Genomic DNA, 22,230 nt, shown 5'->3' with positions numbered 1-22,230 from the left:
AGAATCCTCTTGTTAAAAGCTGATGCTGCGCCAATGGCAAAACACAGGAGCAAGAGTCTGAGCATAGTTAAAAAAAAACATCAGCAGGAAATGGACGAGGGACAACTGGGATGTAATCAGGCATGGCTAACTAGGCTGTATATAGGACAAACAGACAGCAATCTAGTGTGGTTTTACTGTGTGTGTGTGTGTGTGTGTGTGTGTGTGTGTGTGTGTGTGTGTGTGTGTGTGTGTGTGTGTGTTTGTGCATGCATGTCATTCTTTTCAATTACAGACATCATATTTTAATCATCACCCACCCCCTCCCCTTCCATATATGTTATATTAAAAATGATTAATCTAACAGAGGGTCCTCAAAATTGTTTTACATTTATGGCATTTAGCTGACACTTTTATCCAAAGTGACTTTTAACTTACAATTATAACTGAATATAACTTGAGCAACTGAGGGTTAAGGGTCTTGCTCAGGGACCCAATGGTGGCAGTGGTGGGGCTTGAACTGTCAACCTTCTGATTACAAGATAAATCCCTTAACCACTGGCTTTATTGACTTTTTTTTTTTTACAATTCTTTAATTGAGAAAAACATCAAATGATTAAATAAATATAAAAGTTTGACTTTCATATGAATACATACTACCCCAGTCTTTAATCTCCGCTCCACTCCCCCGGTTACTCTGGCACATATTGTGTCCCCACACGTGTACAGTCTCAGGTCTGTCTCTCTCTCACTCACCCACTCACACACACCCCTCCCATTGGTTGAATCTCTCAGAAAGACACACCTCCTTTCAACTATGGTTCAGTCAAAATCTCCTACACTTTAATCTCCTACACTACACTTACACACCCTTTTTTGCATTTACTGCAATTTACAAACGTTTGGTAAAGAAATCAACTAAAGCCATCGCTGCTGCCGCCTCTGTTCTCTAATCTCTAACGTGTTGCTCCAGTCTCTGCCTCTGTACTGCAAGCACACATTTGCCTATTTGGAGGAAAAAAGAGAGACAGAGATTCAACAAGAAAAGGAAGGATAAAACACGATTAGAAATGATACAAGCATTTCTAAATATGCATCAAATCAAATTATGACCTGTGCTTGGTGCTGGAGAAGAAATCAGAAGGTCGCTGGTTCAAGCCCCACTGCTGCCAAGTTACCAGTGTTGGGCCCCTGAGCAAGACCCTCAAGTTGTACTCAGTCATAAGTGTAAGTTGTTTTAAATTGTTGCTGGGTTTTTTTAAGCGTCACTTTTTTTAAAAAAATGTAATGCCTGTCACACATGTCTGTGTGGTCATCCGTATGCATATTTACCCTGAGAGAATATGACAGTATTTGGGCCTTGGACCTGTGCAGCAGTATAGCTTTCAAACACGTTTCAGACGGACACATTTAGCGTGGCTATCTTCTGCATTTTCCCCACACTACCTGCTTATTTCTGCTTAGACAAGGCGCGAGGTTTTACATTAAAACGAGCAACTGTTTTCACAGTGTCGTTTTCACGTAGAATTCTTCATGAATAGAGAGCCGGAGCTGTCCTCTGTATTCCGTGGTTGCTATTGGGCCATAAAGAGCCATTTTCTTTGAGTGACAGTCGTTCACACCTCTGAGAAACTAGGTGTTGGGGGAAGGGGTTCAAAAGTGTCGTTCCCTCAGCTGAAAACGTCCACCGCCACAGAGGGAGACGCAGCACAGGAGACCTCTGGTGCGCCCAGACAGGTAAGCAGTAGCGCACACGCTCTTGGGCGAAACGGATCCATTCACGGATAGTTTTAGTGGATCGTTTGATCGCCAATACTTTTGACCATCACGGAGAGGCTTTTGACCAAAGGAAGAGGCTTACTTTAGCTGAAGTTTATGTGGAGGTGTTTGGGTGCAGTGCTGCGATGGAAGCTGAGAGTGGCGGTTCAGTGGCTTCTAGCATGGACTACGAGCAAAAGGAAGCATTTGTGATGGAAACGATGTCATGCTGGAAATGTCGTAAGTCTAAATGAACGTGCATAAGAGAGCGCATACTATTTATTTCAAGTATCGCAGTATTTCCCCAGCATAACCTTTAGCTTATTTGAGCCTTTTTGTAATTGAGATAATAAAAGTTAAGATGATTTTGTCTTTTAGTAAGTTGTCGAACATTGTTGCGATCTACTAGCAAAGCAAACAAAAATATATTTTCGTGCATTTGGAGAGGTTTGGGGCATTTTGGAGAGATCTAGTACACCTAGTGGAAGATACTGTGTGGCACAGTGGTGAATGGACATCGACCTTCCAAATCTAGTTAGCTGGCTGGCTAACACAATTTTCTTTACACGACAGCTCCTATTTGTGCTTTGATTGATTTGTACGAAACAGCTCTTTCGTAATTTAAATGTTTTATATGCGTTTTCTCGACATTCAAACTGAACACTACCGCTGCCCCCCAGTGGCCACAACCTTATATTAGAAAATCTGGGGTTAGCTACAGTGTGTGACGGCCTAGTTTATTTACCCGGAGGTTCGTATTATTTTTCAAAATCTTTTTGGTGGGGTAAATGTCTCATTTATATTTCAGCAACAAAACATAACTCAGAAGATAATTAGCTAGCTCGGTTACTTTAACAGTTAACTCGGTCATTCTACCTATCTGGTGGTTAGCATCTTTACCACAGAAGTGGAGACGAATGTCATTTGACACGACATCTAGTGAATGTGTTAATCAACGGTGTTGGAGAACTGGTGTGTCCTCCGATGCAGGCGTAAACATGTGCGGTTGACTGTGTCCTATTGTGAAGATTTGAGACCACAAACATGGCCGATATGGTCCGTGTTGTTTGCGCTGACGCGGTAGAGTTGAGCCAGAGAGCATGCGCACTAGTCAGTGTCTCCGCCAGACGCTCGGCCGTGTGTTGGTGAAGCGTGAACACACCTCTCTTAATGCCAGGAGGAGACAAATTAAAGACGATGTTCTCGGGGGTTTAAGTGGGGCAAACACCTTTTGCGGCCCCTGCATCGACTTGAATATTCATCAGTGAGACTATCTTTACATGTATTTCCTAAAGGGGAGCTTTAAAAACACCAAAATACATGTTTTAGCACCGCCTGATGCAAGTGTTTGACTGGTGTTTTTATTACAGTCGATGGGGTCAAAGTGGCCGATGAGGTCAAGTGGTCGTCGGGCATACTGGAGCTGCAGATCTGCTGTTGGTAGTGGTGGACGTCAGTGCGTGCTGTCTCTGAGACAGAAGCTTTCAAGCTGCCATCGCAGGGTCTCCTTCAAAACCTTCAAGGCACTGCTGAGAAAATTAATGTCTTTAAAAGAACGGTAAAATATAAAAATAAAAACCCATACGTGGTGGTTAATTTTCTCATTTGAGATGAAATATTGCACAGTGGTTGGTTAATTTACCTTCTCGCATTTTGTAGTTTTGCTTGGGATACTTTGTCGTACGGTTTTAATGGCTCAGAGAGGATTTCATTATTAGAAACGGCCTTATGGTGAGGTACCACATGCTGTAGTACTGCATTTAACCACAAGAGGGACACGGAAGCTTGTTAAACGTTTGACATTTAACTGATATTTGTCAGAACAGTGAATAGAATTTTGTGCTACAATATTGTGCGACAGCACAATATTAAATCGTTTGCAAGTCCAGAAGTTGTATTGTGTCTAAGATATTATTGAAGACCATATTAGAAAAGAATTGACATACTTGTATTTGATTGGTCGGTAGGCAACCATAAGTCACATTATTGAAAGAGTCACTTTTCGGGTCCGTGCACTACATGCAGCATAGTTTTTCACGGGGATTTCATGACTGAAATTGGATATTCAGATAGTTTCCTTCCGTTTTTATGAAAGTCGTGGCGAATTGTTGTACAACCGTAAGTGTTATTTCTAACGCCTTGAACGGCTACCGCAGTTCGGCTAGGCGGTCGGTATCGCTTCTCGGCCTTTTGGCTAAGATCAAGTGTAGTATCTGTTCTTATCAGTTTAATATCTGATACGTCCCCTACCCGGGGACCATATATTAAATTGATTTTTGGAACAGGGAGATGGAATAGGGGCTTGCTCCGTCCACTCCACGCATCGACCTGGTATTGCAGTACTTCCAGGAACGGTGCACTCCCCTCGGGGACTTTATGGGGTTAAAATTAGATCTTTTTTTTTGAGTTTGTGTGTGCGCTGTGAATGTGTTTCGACTTCCTTTAGCGTTGTGCTGGCCAGATTCTAAAGCTGTTTGAGCAGAGCTAGTGCGTGATAAAATAACGTGTAAATGTCTAGCAGTCATGCAGGCTAAAACTGACACGGGGGGTCTTTGTTACTGGAATTCCTGACATATTTCCGGTAGTGAAACACCAATATGCCTTTAAATGCCACTGCGCGGTTCTTTCTCTTTTGGAAGCGGATTCGTTACTGCTGATCTTTGCCTATCTCGGTCAGATAGCAAACGACAACTCCCATTGCATTAGCCAGCATTCAAATGTTCCCAAGGCAGCGATATGGCAGCAGTCTTCTTACGCTTGGAATGAGTGAACGCAATGTTTGCATGGAAAAACACGGTTCGGTGCTTTAGTAGCGTACGCTTTGTGTTTACTAACGAGCGTTTTACTACTTTTTTTACACGAGCTACAAGAACAGCGTTTGACCTACGCCGGAAGTGACGATATGTTCTCCCGTGGAACCCGTTAATGCATAATAACGGGAAACGGCAAACCATGTTTGCAAATATTCTCAATACTGCACATTGTAGACAGTCGGATGTGTGAAAACATTATATTCGTCTTGCTGCAGTCTTTATTCAGTCTTCATTCGTGTGTCTTCACCGTCCTAGTGCATTAGGAAGCTCCGAGGGACTCCCCGCTAGCGCGCGGGTAGAGGTCATACTTACCTGGCAGGGGAGACACCATGATCACGCAGGTGGTTCACCCAGGGTGAGGCTCAGCCATTGCACTCCGGCTGTGCTGACCCCTGCGAATTCCCCAAATGTGGGAATCTCGACTGCATAATTTCTGGTAGTGGGGGACTGCGTTCGCGCTCTCCCCTGATTTACTTGGGTTCAAAAATAGTTGTGTGTGTTTACGTCTTGTTGTGGGTCTCGATGCAGCGGTGCACCCTTGCTGAGTGTGTTTGCTTTGCGTATTAAACCCTTATTTTCTAGAAGCTAGTCTCTTATCTTTTTATTGCTTTAAATCACAAGTGACACAGGAACAAAATGCTTTTCATGCACGTTAGGTTTCTTGTTCACGAAAACAATTTCACACAGTATAACATGTTTACTGTACCCCTCTCATAGGCTGCTGACGCTTGGTTAGCCTTTTGACTAAGATCAGGTCTACGGAAGCTCAAATTGCTGTCACTGCTACAAGATGAGGAGCTTGTCATTGACTATAGGGAGCAATACGGCAAGTGGAGAACAGATGCATGTTCAGACTGCAAAGAAACACTACACAGGAATTTTCACCTGGTCAGTAGGGGGTTTGATTTCAGTAAATACATGTTAAAAATGAAATGGTGTGTGGGGGTGTTGTAGTCACATAAACCAATTCACTTTAATCAATTTGCCGCTAAGACCCCAGTTTACTATCAGCGACCTTACACAACATGACGGTCTTACAATGAAACACGGTTTGTGCTGTCGTAGCAATGGCAGTAAAACATGTATAAAAATGGCATCTCTATTCTTTTTTTATTTTTTTTCTGTTTCTGTCTTGAATACAGAAATGTGTAAATGCCGTTTGTAGTTTTTCATTGGTGCTGTTAATTTATTGTATTAATTTATCTTCAAAACTAGACAAGCCTAGATATATCATATTGGCCATGCCACTTGAATTTAGTGAAGATATAAATGTATATTAATGGATATATGAACATTTTTCTAAAGCATTAAGAATTTTATAAAATGCGTGTTTCTAATGGTTCGAAATATACAGGTTTTAAGAGATTTTTTTCAATTTTAGTTACTGTGACTGAGAATCTTTGTGTTTTGTCATGCTATTTCCATTGGAAGAGAATCTATTATCATGAAAAAAGCATTTTAGGATCGCACAAGGTCTTTTCCATGAATGTTTTCTTGATTTTTGTGAGAAAACAATTAGTCATGAATTTGTTTAGTGAATCGTGTTTTACCGCTCCTTTTTTTGCTTAATATACAGATTTATTCTCTTGATTTTTTTTTTAATTTTGATTATTTTTATACTTTTTTTTTTTTTTTTTTTTTTTTTAAGGTTTTCCATTATTCTTGTTGCTCTGTAAGTTTTTTTTTTAAAGGAGAGATTCAAGAGTAAATTGTCCCTTAAACTCCCAACTTGGGCTATATGTTAATTCTTTAATAACTATAGCTCCATTTTGTATAAGAGCAAAAAGCCACTTTTGTAACTGAAATTAGCAGCAAAATTAAATGTAAGCGCTTCTTATTGCTGCATTTTTGACCCCGTTTACCCTGCCCTTTACCTTGTATTGTAGGGGGGAAATAAATTCAGAGCTGTTTTTTACATTTAAGAATTGACACATTTAGTGGCGCTTGATTTTGTTTTAAACATTGTCTCTGGGAGAAAACAGTTGCAATGACGACCGAGGCATAATCTTGGTTATACAGAATTTATCTGCGGTTGGTTGTCATAAACCAAAAATTGAGAAGTTTTTGTTTGTTTGTTTGTTTGTTTTGTTCACATCAAACTGTAAATACTGTGGCATTTTACTGGAATGAGGATAAGTGTGAATCGAATTTCCCATTCGATTGATAAACTGTAATTTCTTTTTAATTTCTAGTCTTAAGCTTGAATCAATTATTTCACATAATGAAAATGTTGGTTACAATTATGATATAGAAGGTGCTGAGTTCTCTTTGAACTACTCTTTCATTTCTAAAGAAAAATCTATTTTTCCTGTTGCAATATATCATTTCTTCTTTTTGTGGTCATTTATTTAAAATCTGCACTGTTTTAGTGAGTTCACACAGAAAGCAAACTGAGCCAGACATGTCTTAAACACTTTGTGAATTTGTGTGGCATTACTATGACCATTAATATTAAATGCTTTTGATAAACATGGAGTGTAACTGACCTATTAAATGAAGGATATGGTGCTTTGCTTTGCTTGTAGTCACCTGGATAAAAATGATTATTTGAAGACACTTGATCAACTCAAATGAGGCATACCTCTCTTTTAAAAAGAACCACGGGAAGCCCAGCCCTATACTGAGTTTGGAAATCAAACTCATCCCTACCTTCCATCATCTTTCCCTGTCAATTTGTAAAATATATGCAGATTCTGGAAGCTAGACGTGCATCAGCATCTGATAATGCTGTGGCTTCTGACTACCTGTTTCACAACACATTTAGAAGCCTTTAAATGTTAAGAACAAGAGGAACCTGAACCCTTTCCCAAAATTCAAGCTGCCAAAATGAATACAAAACAATTTTAAGGACAAAGAAAGAAATGAAGAAGAAAAATATAAATGGCTCAGGGATTCATTTTGAAGCTACGTTTTACCTAGGTTTTGAAGGATGTGTTTTTAGTACTGAGTAAGTTGACTATTTCAGATAGAAAGCCTAAAATAAAATCATGCCCGCAGTTTTAGTCAACCAGGAAGCCTCTAGCTCTCTAATCTCTCACTTGTCTAGGACGTGATGCCAAATCTGCTTGATAATCGCACGTATGAGGAATTAGTCTTTAGAAATGATGCACTTAGTAGTTGCCAAACGTAGAACCGAACTGCAGATCCTCTTGCCGTGACGCGGATTTACTTTGCAGGCCTAAATTTAAGACCCGCTCTGAATCAGACGCACGTATAATGTGAGGTAAGCATTTTTCTTGGAAAATAACATGCTATGTAAATATAGTATATAATAATATTAGGGAAATGGGGAGAAGTGCTGTTCAAAGCAGAATCATCATTTGTGTAACGGTACGTTTTTGTAGAGAGAAACTACTCTCAGTAATAGTGCGCGTCACAAGTTTTTTCACCGTAAGCCTAAAATCGCCCTTTTGAACAAACGCGTTAGAATTGTTTAATTTCTTTCGGAATAAAACAATCTTTTGGCGTGATCTGACTGTTTAAAAGCAGTGCTAAGTTCGAAGTATGGAAATTGCTTTTGCTTGTAACGGCAGTCGATAGGTGCGTGTTTAAAGTAACATTTGCAGCGGTTTACCGAGGCCACAGGCCAATGACTGCTAGACGTTCTTTTGCGTGACTGTTGATGAGACGACAATCAGCTAAAATATCTTGGTCGTTTAATAAACTGCTTGCCACGAATAGAGGCTAGTGGCAGATATGAAAACATTAAACGCAATAGCGCACGTGTCCTTTTGTTTTCTTCCTGAGAAACTGTGCTCTATCTCGGCCTTTTGGTCATATGTGATTTGAAAATGTAGGCCTAGTTTTAAACCAATGTATGGCGTATGTTGCCCAAGTACGTGCGTCTGTATAGACGTTGGCTGCAATATGACATAGTGTATGATGAAAACATTTTGAGATACCAATTAAAGACGAAAGGTAGTCAGCCGCCTAGTCCGCTATTTGGAGACGAGAAATAAGGTCCACGATTATGTTCAGCATATTCAGAAGCTTCCTCCATGAAGCTGGTACTTATGTAAAGCACATAAATAAGGCTCGTCGATCTTTTGTGTTTCTGCTAACTTGTGTCTCACAAGATCGTTGGGCTGGTTTTGAGTTGGCGCCAAGCTAATGCAGAGAAAGATGTGACAGATAGATACAATAAATTCGGTCCAAAGTCTAATAAATAATTTTTGATTGGCTTTGAGGCAGTGGTGGCTCAGTGATTAAGGCATTTGTCTAGCAATCAAAAGGTTGCTGGTTCAACTTGGGCACCTGAGCCGAGACCCTTAACCTAGTAGCTCAAGCTGTACTCGTTTGTAATTATAAGTTGCTTTGGATAAACGCGTTAGCTAAATGTAAATAAACGGGTCGTGTGACGTCATTCACGCCCAATGACTTTCCACGGACAAAGTGACCTAGCTAGAATTTTAAACCAGGAATTACCATAAGGGAAAGTCAACTGTTTTTGTTTTTTGTTTTTCCTCTGCCGATAGTTAACGGCAGACGCGTGAGTGTGAATGGGGGTCTAAGCCCTCCAGGAGCATAGCAAAAATGAAAAGGAACAAGCCATCCATTAACACCCCGCTTACATGTCGAATTGTTTTAATGCAGAAGTCGTTTTTAGTTTGCTTATTTGTTCATCAGTCGTCAGGGGGCCATTGCTGGTCACTAGCATGTCAATTGCACTTCATTTAGGATAATTGTGACAGACATCCAGATCATGTGTTTTCTTTGTCCCCTTTGAATCTGGAGGAATGATGGCACGGTTGAAAAAGATAGAATGAATGAGAAGTACGATTTAAACTAAAGAACACCCAACGAGGCTTTGTGATAAGGTTAGAGTTCACTAAAACTAACAGCACTAGAAAGGGAAGCAACATTTTAGAAATATCTGATACAAATGATGTGAGGCACAACCAATTTAAAAAAGACAGTTTATGTGTTAAACATGTATATTAGGATGGCTGTGGACCAGATCTAGGGCTTCAGTCTGAAAAGACAGGCAAAGTTTGCCTTCACATTCAATCATATTCAATCTATTCTCTTCTTGAAGGACGTACTGCCTTGTTTATATAGTTGGTACTCTAGTATTTCTCCCTGCGTGTGGCTGTCTTTTGCTTTCAAGCCAGCAGAGGTTACTGTGGAGACTAGCAGGTAAAAAAAAATAATAATAAAAATTGGGCAATTTAAATTCTGATTCGAGGGTGTGGTTTCCTCATCAGTACCATTAGCATTAGCATGTCTGCATATAACATAGGTATTGTTTGATGATTTTTCTGCAGAGGTTTGCTATTTGTAATTCCGGTCCCCTACCTGGAGACCATATATTAAATAGATTTTTGGAACAGGGAGATGGAATAGGGGCTTGTTCCATCCACTCCACACACAGACCCAGTATCGCAGCACCTCTGTGAACAGTGTACCTCCCATCATCAAAGATTCTTAGCTCATATTTATATGGCAAGCTTCTTGTTTTAATTCTGTGTGTTGTGTTCACTTTTAAAATTCTTTAGGAGTACAGATGTCATCAGGCCCACTAGCTCTGTGACTGTGAAGCCCGTAGAGCTCCCGCTTTACCTGGACGATGGTGAAGGTAGGGCTGGGTGATGAGGGAGTATGCAGGGAGCTAAGAATTCCTGGTTGTGGGGGAAGAGATGAAGGGAGGATGGCAGAATTGGTCCTGGTCAAGTGTTATTTTAATGTTGTTTTGAAGGGAGCTATTGGCAGGAACGAGGCTGTCCTCTGGGGTCAGAAGTCTGCTGAGAGCAGAGAGGGTGACAGGGGTGTTGATGGGTCATAGAGCAGGGACTCCAACAGAGGTGTGAATGGGGGCAGGTTGGGTGGAGACCTAGTCTCACCGTCTGAGCACACAGTGGTGGGGGTTGTGTCAAACCTGTTGAAACATTAGATTAAGTTCAGATGCAAATGCCTGATCTCCTTGTACTCTACAGACTGTCAAGCTTTTCATCCCATTCAACACATCTGCTGTGTTGTTCGGACCCGTTTTCTATGCTTTTTTTCACGTTGACGTAAAAAATGGTCCAAAACGTTATGCCCTCTCGTTGCACGGTTAACATACTGTTTAAAGTTGGTGAGGACAGGAGAAAAGGAGACATGACTGAAATAAACACAGATCAATAAGAGGGCGTTGGAATGTTTTCTCTGAAGTCCCGCGATGACCGAGTGAAAGATGTCGCTAGCGCTCTTCGACACAGCCCACGGAGGGACGTAAACAACTACAGCAGTGGAGTAGGAGAACTCCCACGCTAGGTACGCTCCCTGTACATCCACTGGTTGTTCAGTAAGGCAGACGGTTCATCCACCTTGTTCGCAAAGTGAAACGTGTAAATCTTTTCATGATTTTATCACTGCATACAGAAGACTGTGTAAGTGAATTTCCCTGTTTCCAGCTTGGTGTTGCTAGGATCACCAAGCATAATGTTTTGCAATTTTGACTTTGGACCATTTCCTCCCCAGGAGAAAGTTTAATATGGACCTGAAATGAGGGGATTGGATCACGTGGTTCTATAGTATTCGTGACTCCACCAATCCAAGTTATGCAAAATCCCACCTACAATCCATTTTTAAATTGAGTTACAGATTTTGCGTACTCAAGAGCAAATGAAATGCTTGCTTATTGAGTATGCCTCAGTGCAGGCCTGGGGACCTAGGCCACATAGTTACAGCGATCGCCTTTGCCGTGTACTGCCGAAGTGTAAAACATTGGAAATCTACTACTTAATCTGGTTTTAAAAATTGGGTAACTATTTCACAGGTTCCTTTTTACATTAAATGTATTGCTCCATGAGTGTCCTTCAACACAGACCCGAGAGGTGAGTGTGTCAGGCAGGAGCAGATTCGAACACAAGTTCATACAAAAAAAAAAAAAGATAAAATAAAACTTCTTTGTCTTTTATATCACATCTGTGTGAACAGAGAATCTGTTATGAGTTTCCCCCAAGTTATGAAATGCTTCACAAATGTAGGCATGGCATGGCCTATGTCACCGGGGAGGCCAATATGATTATATGTCTAAAGAGGTTTTGAAAATGGTTGCTTTAAAATTGAGCTTGAAGGGGTTGGTTCGCTGTGTTGACCTCACCGTCGTGAAGGGAGGTGTCTACCTGGGAAGAGCTTGAGGTTGCGTACGTTGTGAATTGAGTAGGCAGGGGCCTATGTGAAACTTGGTTCAAGATATTTGGCGTTCTGGGTTGTGACGGGAAATCTCCTTTGTATGCTCTGCCAAAGGTAGAACCATGAAGAAGTCAGTGGTTGAAATGAATTTTTACCACTGTTTCTTCCACTGCTCTGTTACCCACTCCTCCAACCGATGTGCATTCCCCAACATCCAACTCTCTGACTTCTCTGTCTCCTCTCTCTTCAGATGAAATTCTTCAACTCCTGACTTCCTGACTACATGTCCGCTGGATCCAATTCCTTGCGCTCTGTTCTAGACAATCGCAAAAGATCTGCTTCCTTTCGTCTCTGTCATCGTCAACAACTGCTTATCTTCTGGATACGTGCCTACTGCATTCAAAACCGCCAGGGTGGTACTGATTCTCTTGGTGATGTAATATCTGCTCATGGTTTCTCCTACCACTGCTATGCTGATGACGCTCAATTATTTCTTTCTTTTCCAACCTCTGACACGCAGGTCTCCAGACGTATCTCAGCACGCTTGACTGACATCGCGTCATGGATGACAGCCCACCACTTGAAGCTCAACCCCAGTAAAACCGAGCTTCTGTTCATCCCAGGTACTCCCAAGCCTTACCATGAGCTTGCTGTTTCCTTTGAGAACTCCCTGGGCATAACTTTGGACAACCAGTTGTCGTTGTCAACTCATGTTTCTAATCTAACCCGGTCTTGCAGAGTCCTCCTTTGTAACATACCAAGGATTCGACCGTTTCTCTCGCAGGAAGCTTGTGCAGTCTCTTGTGATCTCAAAGCTAGACTACTGCAACTCGCTACTTGCTGATCTTTCTCTAAGAGCCATCAAACCTCTACAATTTGTCCAGAATGCAGCAGCACGACTGGTCTTCAATCTTCCGACGTTCACACGTTACTCCACAGCTGCGCTCCCTTCATTGGCTCCCTGTAGCTGCACGCATCAGATTTAATACCTTGATGCTTGCCTACAAAGCCAAAAATGGACCAGCCTCTTCATACATGAGGTCAACGGTCAAAGCCCGATCCGTACCTCAAGCACGGCTCGGCTTGAAATACCTTGCTTCAGGTCTCATGGACGACAAGCATCGAGACTCTTTTCCGTCCTGGCTCCGAGATGGTGGAATGAACTCCCAACTGCTGTCCAGACAGCAGAGTCCCTTGCAGTCTTCAAACGCGGACTGAAGACCCATCTATTTGCAGAATATCTAAAGGACAACTGACACTGCTCCCATATTGACTGACTAATTTAGTACTTATTGTAGGGTATGGTTTATGTTGTTTAACAAACTCTGGCACGTATTGTTTATAGCACCTATCATTGTTTAAAATAGACCTTATGTATTTTGTACTTCTAGGTGTCAGCATTCGTCCCTGTATTTCTACAGTATTCTAGTTCATTGGCATGTTTGATTCTAACCTACTGTACTGTACTAGGATGTATTCTATGAGTAAATGACAAAGCACTTTTGTAAGCCGCTCTGGATAAGAGCGTCTGCTAAATGCCGTAAATGTACTTCAAGGAGGACAGCTTCAAAACCCGTGTGAAGTTCGATCCTGGTTTTTCATCTCTCTTACTCCGTGCCTCGGCAGCTGTTACAACCGTGTGTGACTCGGCGGCTCACAGTCTGTAAGTATGCTTTACTGTTTGTGTTTTAGGATGTTTGAAGCAAACAAGGTGTGTGCTAGCTACAACGAGTGTTCCGGTGTCGAATTGTTGGCTGTAGCTAACCCGTAGACCCATTGCTCGAGATCGGGTAACGAGCCCAATTAATCTTAGCGTGTTGGAATGGTTTTGTTAATCGGCTGCAGGTTCAATTTTAGATTACGTTGCGCGGAAATATGGCGATATGGGTTTTTTTTTTTTACATCACTAAATGTTAAATAATGTTCACGTGAATGTGGATTTATATTTACATCGGTGCAATTGGTTTTATGATTACATGCTGTAGCTAGCTGGCTAATTAATGTCGCAGTCCCAGTTCACTGTTGCGGGACGGCGAAGAGCTTCGAAACCAGCATAAACTTAATGAATTCTAAGATGGAAGATTTTCTAAAACTAATGATTTCGCGAGTGCTGCTTGAAAATGTATTGCGCTTAAAAACAAAACAAAACAAAACATGGCAATACACAAGAGTTCGCCTGCAGATAAATCTGACAAATTATCAGTTGAAATCTTTAATCATTAACTCGGCATAATTCATTCTTGTTAAACAGCTGGATTTTACGTCGTTTTCGAGCGCAGACTGAAGGACAGGCGAGACGTGTAGGGGCGGAATCGTTCTGTGGGTTCAGCGAGCAGAACGTGGACGAGCTGACCAATCAGAGCAGGCAGTACCCGCACAGTACAGGTAAGTTACCGTCATCTGTTGCTGGTGCTTGTTTTCGTGTTTTTTTCCGTTCACTTTGTGGAGGTGGGAGGGGGGAGGGGGGCAATGCGCAAAACAATAGACCTCTGCTGCGCTGTAGCCAGATAAGATGTAGCGTACGCGTGTGAAGCTGTTTGGTGAAACTGGTGTTGTCGTCGATATATTTACTGGATGATTTGATCGCTAATACATTTGGACATCATGGAAAGGAAGAGGTTTACTTTAGATGAAGTAAACGTGGAGTTGTTTGCGTGCACATATGAGCTGGAAGCGGAGCGTGACGGTTCAGTAGCTTCGAACATGGACTACGATGTTTCCATTACAAATGTTTCCCGCTGGGAAATGGCTCGGCTTTCGTAAGTCTAAATGAATGTTTGTACATAAGAGAATGCGTACTATTTATTTACAGTATTTACAATGTGTTCTCCCCGGTATAACTTTTTATCCTATTAGCAGTGAAGCTACTATCGTGTATCCTTTTAGCAATGAAACTAATATTGTTTTTACTACGTTGTCAAACATCGTTGTGATGTTTTTGCGAAACAAATCTTGGATGTATGGTGGCTGACGGCTTTTTGTGCAATCGGAGAGGTCCGGGGGCACTTTGGAGATGTCTATGACACCTAGCGGAAAATCCTTTTTTTTTTTTTTAAATTTAGATGAGCTCACATGGAAGCTAAATAACGAGGAGGGGGAGGGGGGGCGAGGGCGGGGGCGCCTGGATTTGAATGACTGTCTTGGCCCAAGTGTCTAGTTCAATTTGAATGACGAATGATCATTGTGCTATATGTATAGTTTCAGATAGCTAGTGTTATAGTGTAGAAGTATAAATCGCTTAAATTGGAGGTGCACACAGAGGTTAAACTGGTCGGTGTTGCTTTTTATAAATGTGATATGTTGATGTGAGGGGATATGCACAGAACACGATTGCACCCACCCCCAAATTATGTGAAGACTAGCACTTAAGCTTTCAAGTGCTAGTGGAGCGGTAGTTTTGTACGAGAGAAACTTGTTAACCTAGCAAACGTTCATGTGCTAGTTTTGTAAAGGGAAGAACTCGTTAATGGGTGTTGTAGTTTATTAGCTTGCTAGTATATATCGGTTTTGGCCCGTTTCCCCCAGTGTTTGGAAGTCATACACTCTCTTAAAAATGATGGTTATTCAAGTATTCCTTTTATCTGGAACATGGCCGTACGCTAGGTTGACAAGTTCCTCCTGGAACCAGACTACCGCCGCACTTGCACTTGTTATTACGTACTGTATACACTTCGGTGATAAAAAACCCAACAATGTCACATGAAGCTGATGGTGCGGTCTGAAAGTGTGGTGCTGCAGGTCTAGAGGTTTCTAATTTCTAGATGTTTAATTTACAATGAGTGTCTGAGCCGTTCACTTATATGGGAATAGGCGGGGTTCGGTTATCCCGCATCCAGCCAATAGAGGGCGCCAGAGACACGGTGGCTTCGCTGTCGTCCAGCCCACGTGTGTGTGTACTGTCTATGGTCTAACCACGAGAGGGATACGGAAGCGCATTTAAACCTTTGATGCCGCTGATATTTATTATTTTATCAGTGAACAGACTTTCGTGCTTCAGTGGTGTTAAGTCGAAATCCAGAACAGGTATTTGGTGTCTAAACTATTAATAAAGGAGAGGTAGCAGAGGCAAGACTTGATCTAGACTACTTGTATTTGATTGGTCGGCGAGCAACCATATTTAATGTAATGAAAGACTTGAGTTTTCAGGTCCCCGGACTACGTGTAGCACGACGTTTCTCGGGCAATTCGTAATGGAACCTGAATAGTAGTATAGGTTCCTAGTGTTTTTGTGAAAATCCGTGATGCGTAGTTTTATCGCCGTAAGGGTCATTCTCGATGCCTTGAATGGCTACCCTGGGTTTGGTGGGCGGCTGGTATCGCTTCTCGGCCTTTTGGCTAAGATCAAGTGTAGTATCTGTTCTTATCAGTTTAATATCTGATACGTCCCCTACCCGGGGACCATATATTAAATTGATTTTTGGAACAGGGAGATGGAATAGGGGCTTGCTCCGTCCACTCCACGCATCGACCCGGTATTGCAGTACCTCCGGGAACGGTGCACCTCCTTTGCTCTGTGGGAAAATAAGAAAACAGTTGTTTGCCTTTTTTTTAAACTTTTTAATTATTTATTATTATTATTATTTTTTTTTTACGTTTTTCTATTGTGTGTGTTTGCGCGCGCCCGCGCGCATCCTGTTCAGGGCAGTCTCTTCTCTTTGGAAGAATCTTCTGTGTGTCGGCTAGACGTTTCTGTGGAGGGATAAGCTCCGTGTGTATTGTTTAGTGATCGCCCGTTGCAGTATATGAAGAGAAATGTTCCCTTTAAAAGCGTAGCGCAGCGTAGTGTGCCCAGTATAAAATCTTGAGTGATCTCGCCTCTTTTTTCGGCCGTTGATTGCGAACAGATACCACCCTGTAGCAGACAACGCTCTGGAGGACAAATGACGAGAGTTTTGCTCATCTCGCTAAAACGAAAGTCGTCAATGGCACGACGCGCGTTTCTGTTCCTTTCAATGCTTGGTAATTTTCTCAACAATTCTGTGTGGATTTTGAATTACCAAGCTAGCGAAAGCACCATTTCTCTATACGGCGCAGCAATACGTTAGTCCAGCATGTTCGCCCGTTGTGAATTTCGCTCACGTGAAGAGTTTGCTCCACACACGAAAATAGAAACAACGTCCACGCGTCCTCATGGCTCATTACGTATTCGGAAGCAGTGCATCATGGGAAGCCTCTTCTCCGTTTCGTTTAAATCGACGAGATAACAGCCCATAAATGTTCTTTTCAAACAATACGTCGTTCTTCTGTAGGTATGTATTCAGTTTGCTTTTAGATTGTGTTTAGTTGCGTATTGAGCGGGGATCCTACCATCTGAGTGAATACTAAGTCTTTTGATCATGTGTTCGCCGTGTGGACGAGAAATTCATACTTACCTGGCAGGGGAGATACCATGATCAAGAAGGTGGTTCACCCAGGGCGAGGCTCAGCCATTGCACTCCGGTTGTGCTGACCCCTGCGAATTCCCCAAATGTGGGAATCTCGACTGCATAATTTCTGGTAGTGGGGGACTGCGTTCGCGCTCTCCCCTGATTTACTTGGGTTCAAAAATAGTTGTGTGTGTTTACGTCTTGTTGTGGGTCTCGATGCAGCGGTGCACCCTTGCTGAGTGTGTTTGCTTTGCGTATTAAACCCTTATTTTCTAGAAGCTAGTCTCTTATCTTTTTATTGCTTTAAATCACAAGTGACACAGGAACAAAATGCTTTTCATGCACGTTAGGTTTCTTGTTCACGAAAACAATTTCACACAGTATAACATGTTTACTGTACCCCTCTCATAGGCTGCTGACGCTTGGTTAGCCTTTTGACTAAGATCAGGTCTACAGAAGCTCCATCTGTTCTGCTGTCACTGCTACAAGATGAGGAGCTTGTCATTGACTATAGAGAGCAATACGGCAAGTGGCAGACCCTTCAACACTGACCCACGTGCACATTTGGATGACCTTTTTAAAAAAACAAGATAGTTAGACGGAACAGATGCATGTTCTGACTGCAAAGAAACACTACACAGGAATTTCCATCTGGGAAATGTGGATGGGGGGGGCGTGATTTCAGTAAAGACGTAAAGTTAAAAATGGCTGCAAAATCTCTAGGGTTGGATATCTGCTTATATACTTGATGTAGGGTCACATGAGCTGTCGAATACATTGCATCCTTGTTATTCTTTGCTTCAGTTTTTAAAAGAACAACTGAGGCTGCTAAACAGTGAGGTCATTACAAAGCCACAAGGTTTTCATTCAGAAAACTCTGGCTTTTTAAAATATCCCAATTTAGGTTTTAAATGACTTTATTTACATTCTCACACATTTTGCCTTTTAGTAAATCACTCTTTATACTTTACCATTGTGTATGTATACATACACCATTTGTGTATGTATACATACACAAACACAAAGTTGTTCATTTTTAAATGTTTGGTTTTATCAAATATTTACTTGGCAGGGCAGTTGTGTACAAGTGAACAAATTCCAGAAAATATGTCTATATATATATGTCTATATATTTCATAAAATATGTCTATATATTTTTTTTTTAATTGCGAAAGCAAAAACACGACTAAATTGCCTACACACTGGTGACTCATGGTCAAGAACCCCACCTTTCCACTTACATCTACACCTTGCCCTTACACCCACACCTTCCCCGTTCCTCCTCCTTTTCCTGCCTGCTGTCCACAGCAGTCTGCTGGCAGTGCGTGGTGGTGTGTGGCAGGCAGGTTTTTGTAGATGGCGCGGCTGTAAGGGATGAAGCAGAGGCTGAGTTGGAGGTGGCGGGCCAGTCTGCAGTACGCAGCCAGGGCCAGAACCAGCAGTGGTGTGATGAGTAGAAAGCCTACAACTAACAGGGCCACACAGCCACCGTCATTCAGCAACTCAGAGCAGTAATGAGATGAACCATGTGGCTGCACCTTGGAGAGGAAAGATATGTTGGTCAGGTAAGTGAAGAACAGATAAGCAGATATTTACACCCCTAGACTGATGCATAAATGTGAACACCCTTTTATCCAAACTGTACAACATATGCTATGAATATAGTGATTTTGCTCATGTTTTGTTGCTGTTAGTATGTACACCTGTGACTGTGTTGCTTCACAGGGTCTGATGTGATTTGACGGTGGGGGTTCAGCAAAATGGATGGGATGAAAGGGGAGGGAAAAGGAATGAAATGAGGTTTCCCTGGAGGAATGTGTTTCTGAAGTGAAGACAGACAAGAAAGATATGTGGGGCTTAGAATGTCTGCTGTGTTACTACACACACACTCTATTACAGAAGCATGCTTGGTGGGCTGGCTGTGCACTAAACTATTAACAAATAAGGCATTGTTAAAAAGCAACAAAGCTTAGGCTGACAAATTAGACAAAGTAAAACAATTAATCTAAGTGTCCATTAAACAAAGCGCATTCTTTATGCACTTAGGATGGGGGTGCACCGGTCCTGTAAGTAAACCCTGCTGGTGTAATACTGTGTTCTTAAATGGTTTGTAGCTGGACGAAATTGCTCGGGAGGCGCTTGCACTCTGCCACATTCCAGCAGAGGTATTTTTTGTGAAGGAGTGAAGATGGAGAAGAGAGGGGAGTTTGAGTAAACAGAATGTTTGACGAAGCAGGAGGTGAGCTGATAAGCCTTACTGCAGTCAAGATGGCTTTAGGTTTTCTTTTTCTGAACTGCAGCAACAAAGCTCTATAACAAGTACCTCTAGTTAAAATAAATTTTGACATCTCATATTTTGGACATAAAGGGTTAATGAAACTCCCTCTGGATTCTAAACCACTAAACACATTATGGTTTAATTTTTCTGTGGTAATCCCACACAATGTCTTGATTTTTTTACACTTACTGTGGAGTGGCAAAGAAATCCAAACACCACCATGATGATGGCAGGAGTGAGTATCAGTCCAAGCACCAAGCCAGCCAAACAGGCATTGATGGTGGCTATCAACAGATTCTGTGCTGTTACCAACACTGAGCAGGCCCAGCAGTCCAGAGACCCTCTTAGCTCTAACGGTGCCTCACCGCCTCCAACATCTGCTGCAGAATAAGGGGGAGGCACCACCACCCCTGATCCGCTGACCAGCTGGGGCTGTGCAGACCATTGAGCTGCTGTGATCAAGATGTGTGTGTTGATGGTGATGGCTGTGGTTATGGGCTGGGAGCTCCTCAAACAGGTCCAGCATTTGGTGATGATCTCCCTTCTCCATAGTGCCATTCATACTCATGGTGACCTGATGAGAGGGAGTTGATGACTGTTATGGAGTGTTTTTCTCCTTTTGTCTACCTCCTGGTATTGTGAATTATGGGACATGCGTTACGTCAAAATAAAATGACCAGTAAACGTTTATGCAAAATGTGCAGTCATTGTCAAAACGTGCAAAAGTAATGCAAAAAAACCCCTCAGTAAAATATGCTGAATACCTTCATACCTAGTACCCTGTACAGGAAAGTGAGTCTTATTTACATGCCATGAGCATTTTGGGTCTAAGAAGCTTAAGCAAGCTATTGACAAGTGTATAATATGTTTTGTCATATTGTCTCAAACCAAGAGAAGCCTCCAACTAGCATTGGCCACCATAGGCAGGAAAACTGGTGCAAATGAAGGAAAATGTAGCCACTGGCAAGCTGACTTCATAGCATTACTCCATTGCTTTCATACATTGTGGCAGAGGTTGTTTTATCTAGTACATTCTTTTTCATAAGGTATGTTGTGGGAAGTGATTTCAAGGAATACTGTACTTAATGTTAATAACCTGCCCAACCAATTTCTATCCGCCATTGCTGTTCTCTTTATTTATTAGAAAACTATACAGTATGTTTTGTTTTTTTAATCCTCAATATGTTTTCACTTGTCTGGAGAGAAGCCCAATGAGAGAGTAGTAGTTTGTCTGCATGCTTTGATCTTCAGAGCCAAATTCTGCCTGGTTATCAATACTGCAGTTATTCCTTACAGGACTATATATTATTACAATAGTACTGATTTTTATCTTATTTTTGTTATAGTACCAAAGGCAAGTGCAGCATTATTCTTCAATCCTTTTTCATAATTGGAAATCAGTTGAAAGATGCAGTATGACTTTTGAGGCAGCTGAGATTTATAAATTACACACACACACAGGTGTCTAATGTTTGTTTGTAATTTGTATTCTTTTAATATTTGTAATTTGTTCTTTCCAATTTCAGATCATAACTTAATTGCCATCTTGTCTTTTAAAATGGCTTAAAAATGTATTTTAATGTCTGCTATTGTGAATACCTCACATTCCATTTGAGGTGGCAATCTGTACTTCATCAGGATTCTCATACATTGGAACTCACCGTATGGTGTGGAGTCTGGCAGTACTCTTTCAGTGCTCTCTCTTCAGTTAGTGTTCAGTCCTTCTTAATTCCCCAGCTTGAAAGATGGTTAGTGCCTGCAGCCTTTGCAAAGATTTGGACTTTTTCAGTGTCTTTATAGATGTGTTTCTGTCCCACCTGCTGTTTTTCAAATGTTAATGTGAAATGGGCGAATTTTAAAAAAAAATCTTCAGTTTTCTTCTGCTTCTTGCTGTCGACCAAAACACACTTTATAGTATTGTGCCAAGTTTAAATAGCTATGCATCAGGTTTAAAAAAAAAAAAGTAAACAGGTAACTCTCTTGTTAGTCTTCACTCTCGCTTCTTCCTCTACCCACCTCTCCTTTATTAATAGTTTAGACACCAAATACCTGTTCTGGATTTCGACTTAACACCACTGAAGCACGAAAGTCTGTTCACTGATAAAATAATAAATATCAGCGGCATCAAAGGTTTAAATGCGCTTCCGTATCCCTCTCGTGGTTAGACCATAGACAGTACACACACACGTGGGCTGGACGACAGCGAAGCCACCGTGTCTCTGGCGCCCTCTATTGGCTGGATGCGGGATAACCGAACCCCGCCTATTCCCATATAAGTGAACGGCTCAGACACTCATTGTAAATTAAACATCTAGAAATTAGAAACCTCTAGACCTGCAGCACCACACTTTCAGACCGCACCATCAGCTTCATGTGACATTGTTGGGTTTTTTATCACCGAAGTGTATACAGTACGTAATAACAAGTGCAAGTGCGGCGGTAGTCTGGTTCCAGGAGGAACTTGTCAACCTAGCGTACGGCCATGTTCCAGATAAAAGGAATACTTGAATAACCATCATTTTTAAGAGAGTGTATGACTTCCAAACACTGGGGGAAACGGGCCAAAACCGATATATACTAGCAAGCTAATAAACTACAACACCCATTAACGAGTTCTTCCCTTTACAAAACTAGCACATGAACGTTTGCTAGGTTAACAAGTTTCTCTCGTACAAAACTACCGCTCCACTAGCACTTGAAAGCTTAAGTGCTAGTCTTCACATAATTTGGGGGTGGGTGCAATCGTGTTCTGTGCATATCCCCTCACATCAACATATCACATTTATAAAAAGCAACACCGACCAGTTTAACCTCTGTGTGCACCTCCAATTTAAGCGATTTATACTTCTACACTATAACACTAGCTATCTGAAACTATACATATAGCACAATGATCATTCGTCATTCAAATTGAACTAGA

General features: G+C 41.7%; 1 protein-coding gene, 1 long non-coding RNA gene, 4 other non-coding genes and 1 pseudogene across 14 annotated transcripts in view; 6 read left to right on the top strand and 1 right to left on the bottom strand.

The window, feature by feature from the left end:
- Positions 1 to 1,676: 1,676 nt before the first annotated feature.
- Positions 1,677 to 19,615, top strand: LOC113585092 (uncharacterized). 9 transcript variants are annotated; one of them, XR_014117996.1, is made up of 11 exons: positions 1,793 to 1,977; positions 3,108 to 3,855; positions 5,268 to 7,773; positions 10,046 to 10,802; positions 11,917 to 12,079; positions 12,187 to 12,289; positions 13,223 to 13,329; positions 13,918 to 14,051; positions 17,444 to 17,557; positions 18,341 to 18,597; positions 19,147 to 19,615. It is a non-coding gene; the product is annotated as an uncharacterized LOC113585092 (long non-coding RNA). The 9 variants fall into 9 exon arrangements; XR_014117998.1 differs by lacking the exons at positions 1,793 to 1,977; positions 3,108 to 3,855 and adding an exon at positions 1,677 to 1,716; XR_014117997.1 differs by lacking the exons at positions 1,793 to 1,977; positions 3,108 to 3,855 and adding an exon at positions 3,890 to 4,891.
- On the top strand, positions 3,912 to 4,102 carry LOC113584393 (U2 spliceosomal RNA). Its single transcript, XR_004776929.1, has one exon. It is a non-coding gene; the product is annotated as a U2 spliceosomal RNA (small nuclear RNA).
- LOC145651910 (U1 spliceosomal RNA) lies at positions 4,855 to 5,018 on the top strand. The gene has a single exon (XR_014118004.1). It is a non-coding gene; the product is annotated as a U1 spliceosomal RNA (small nuclear RNA).
- LOC145651908 (U2 spliceosomal RNA) lies at positions 9,842 to 9,960 on the top strand (annotated as a pseudogene).
- Positions 15,982 to 16,172, top strand: LOC145651911 (U2 spliceosomal RNA). Its single transcript, XR_014118005.1, has one exon. It is a non-coding gene; the product is annotated as a U2 spliceosomal RNA (small nuclear RNA).
- Positions 17,031 to 17,194, top strand: LOC145651906 (U1 spliceosomal RNA). The gene has a single exon (XR_014118003.1). It is a non-coding gene; the product is annotated as a U1 spliceosomal RNA (small nuclear RNA).
- LOC118242585 (transmembrane protein 88-like) overlaps positions 18,175 to 22,230 on the bottom strand; it is a 21,246-nt gene continuing 17,190 nt past the window's right edge. The window contains 4 exon segments of the mRNA XM_081700656.1: positions 18,175 to 18,570; positions 19,500 to 19,731; positions 19,733 to 19,884; positions 20,972 to 21,073. Coding sequence (XP_081556782.1) covers positions 18,289 to 18,570; positions 19,500 to 19,731; positions 19,733 to 19,878 — 660 coding nt within the window. The 5' untranslated portion in view covers positions 19,879 to 19,884; positions 20,972 to 21,073 and the 3' untranslated portion in view covers positions 18,175 to 18,288.

This window comes from Electrophorus electricus, chromosome 17, assembly GCF_041902795.1.
Source record: "Electrophorus electricus isolate QZ-2024a chromosome 17, ASM4190279v1, whole genome shotgun sequence".
Taxonomy (NCBI): Eukaryota; Metazoa; Chordata; class Actinopteri; order Gymnotiformes; family Gymnotidae; genus Electrophorus; species Electrophorus electricus.
This window is presented reverse-complemented; position numbering and strand designations above follow the sequence as displayed.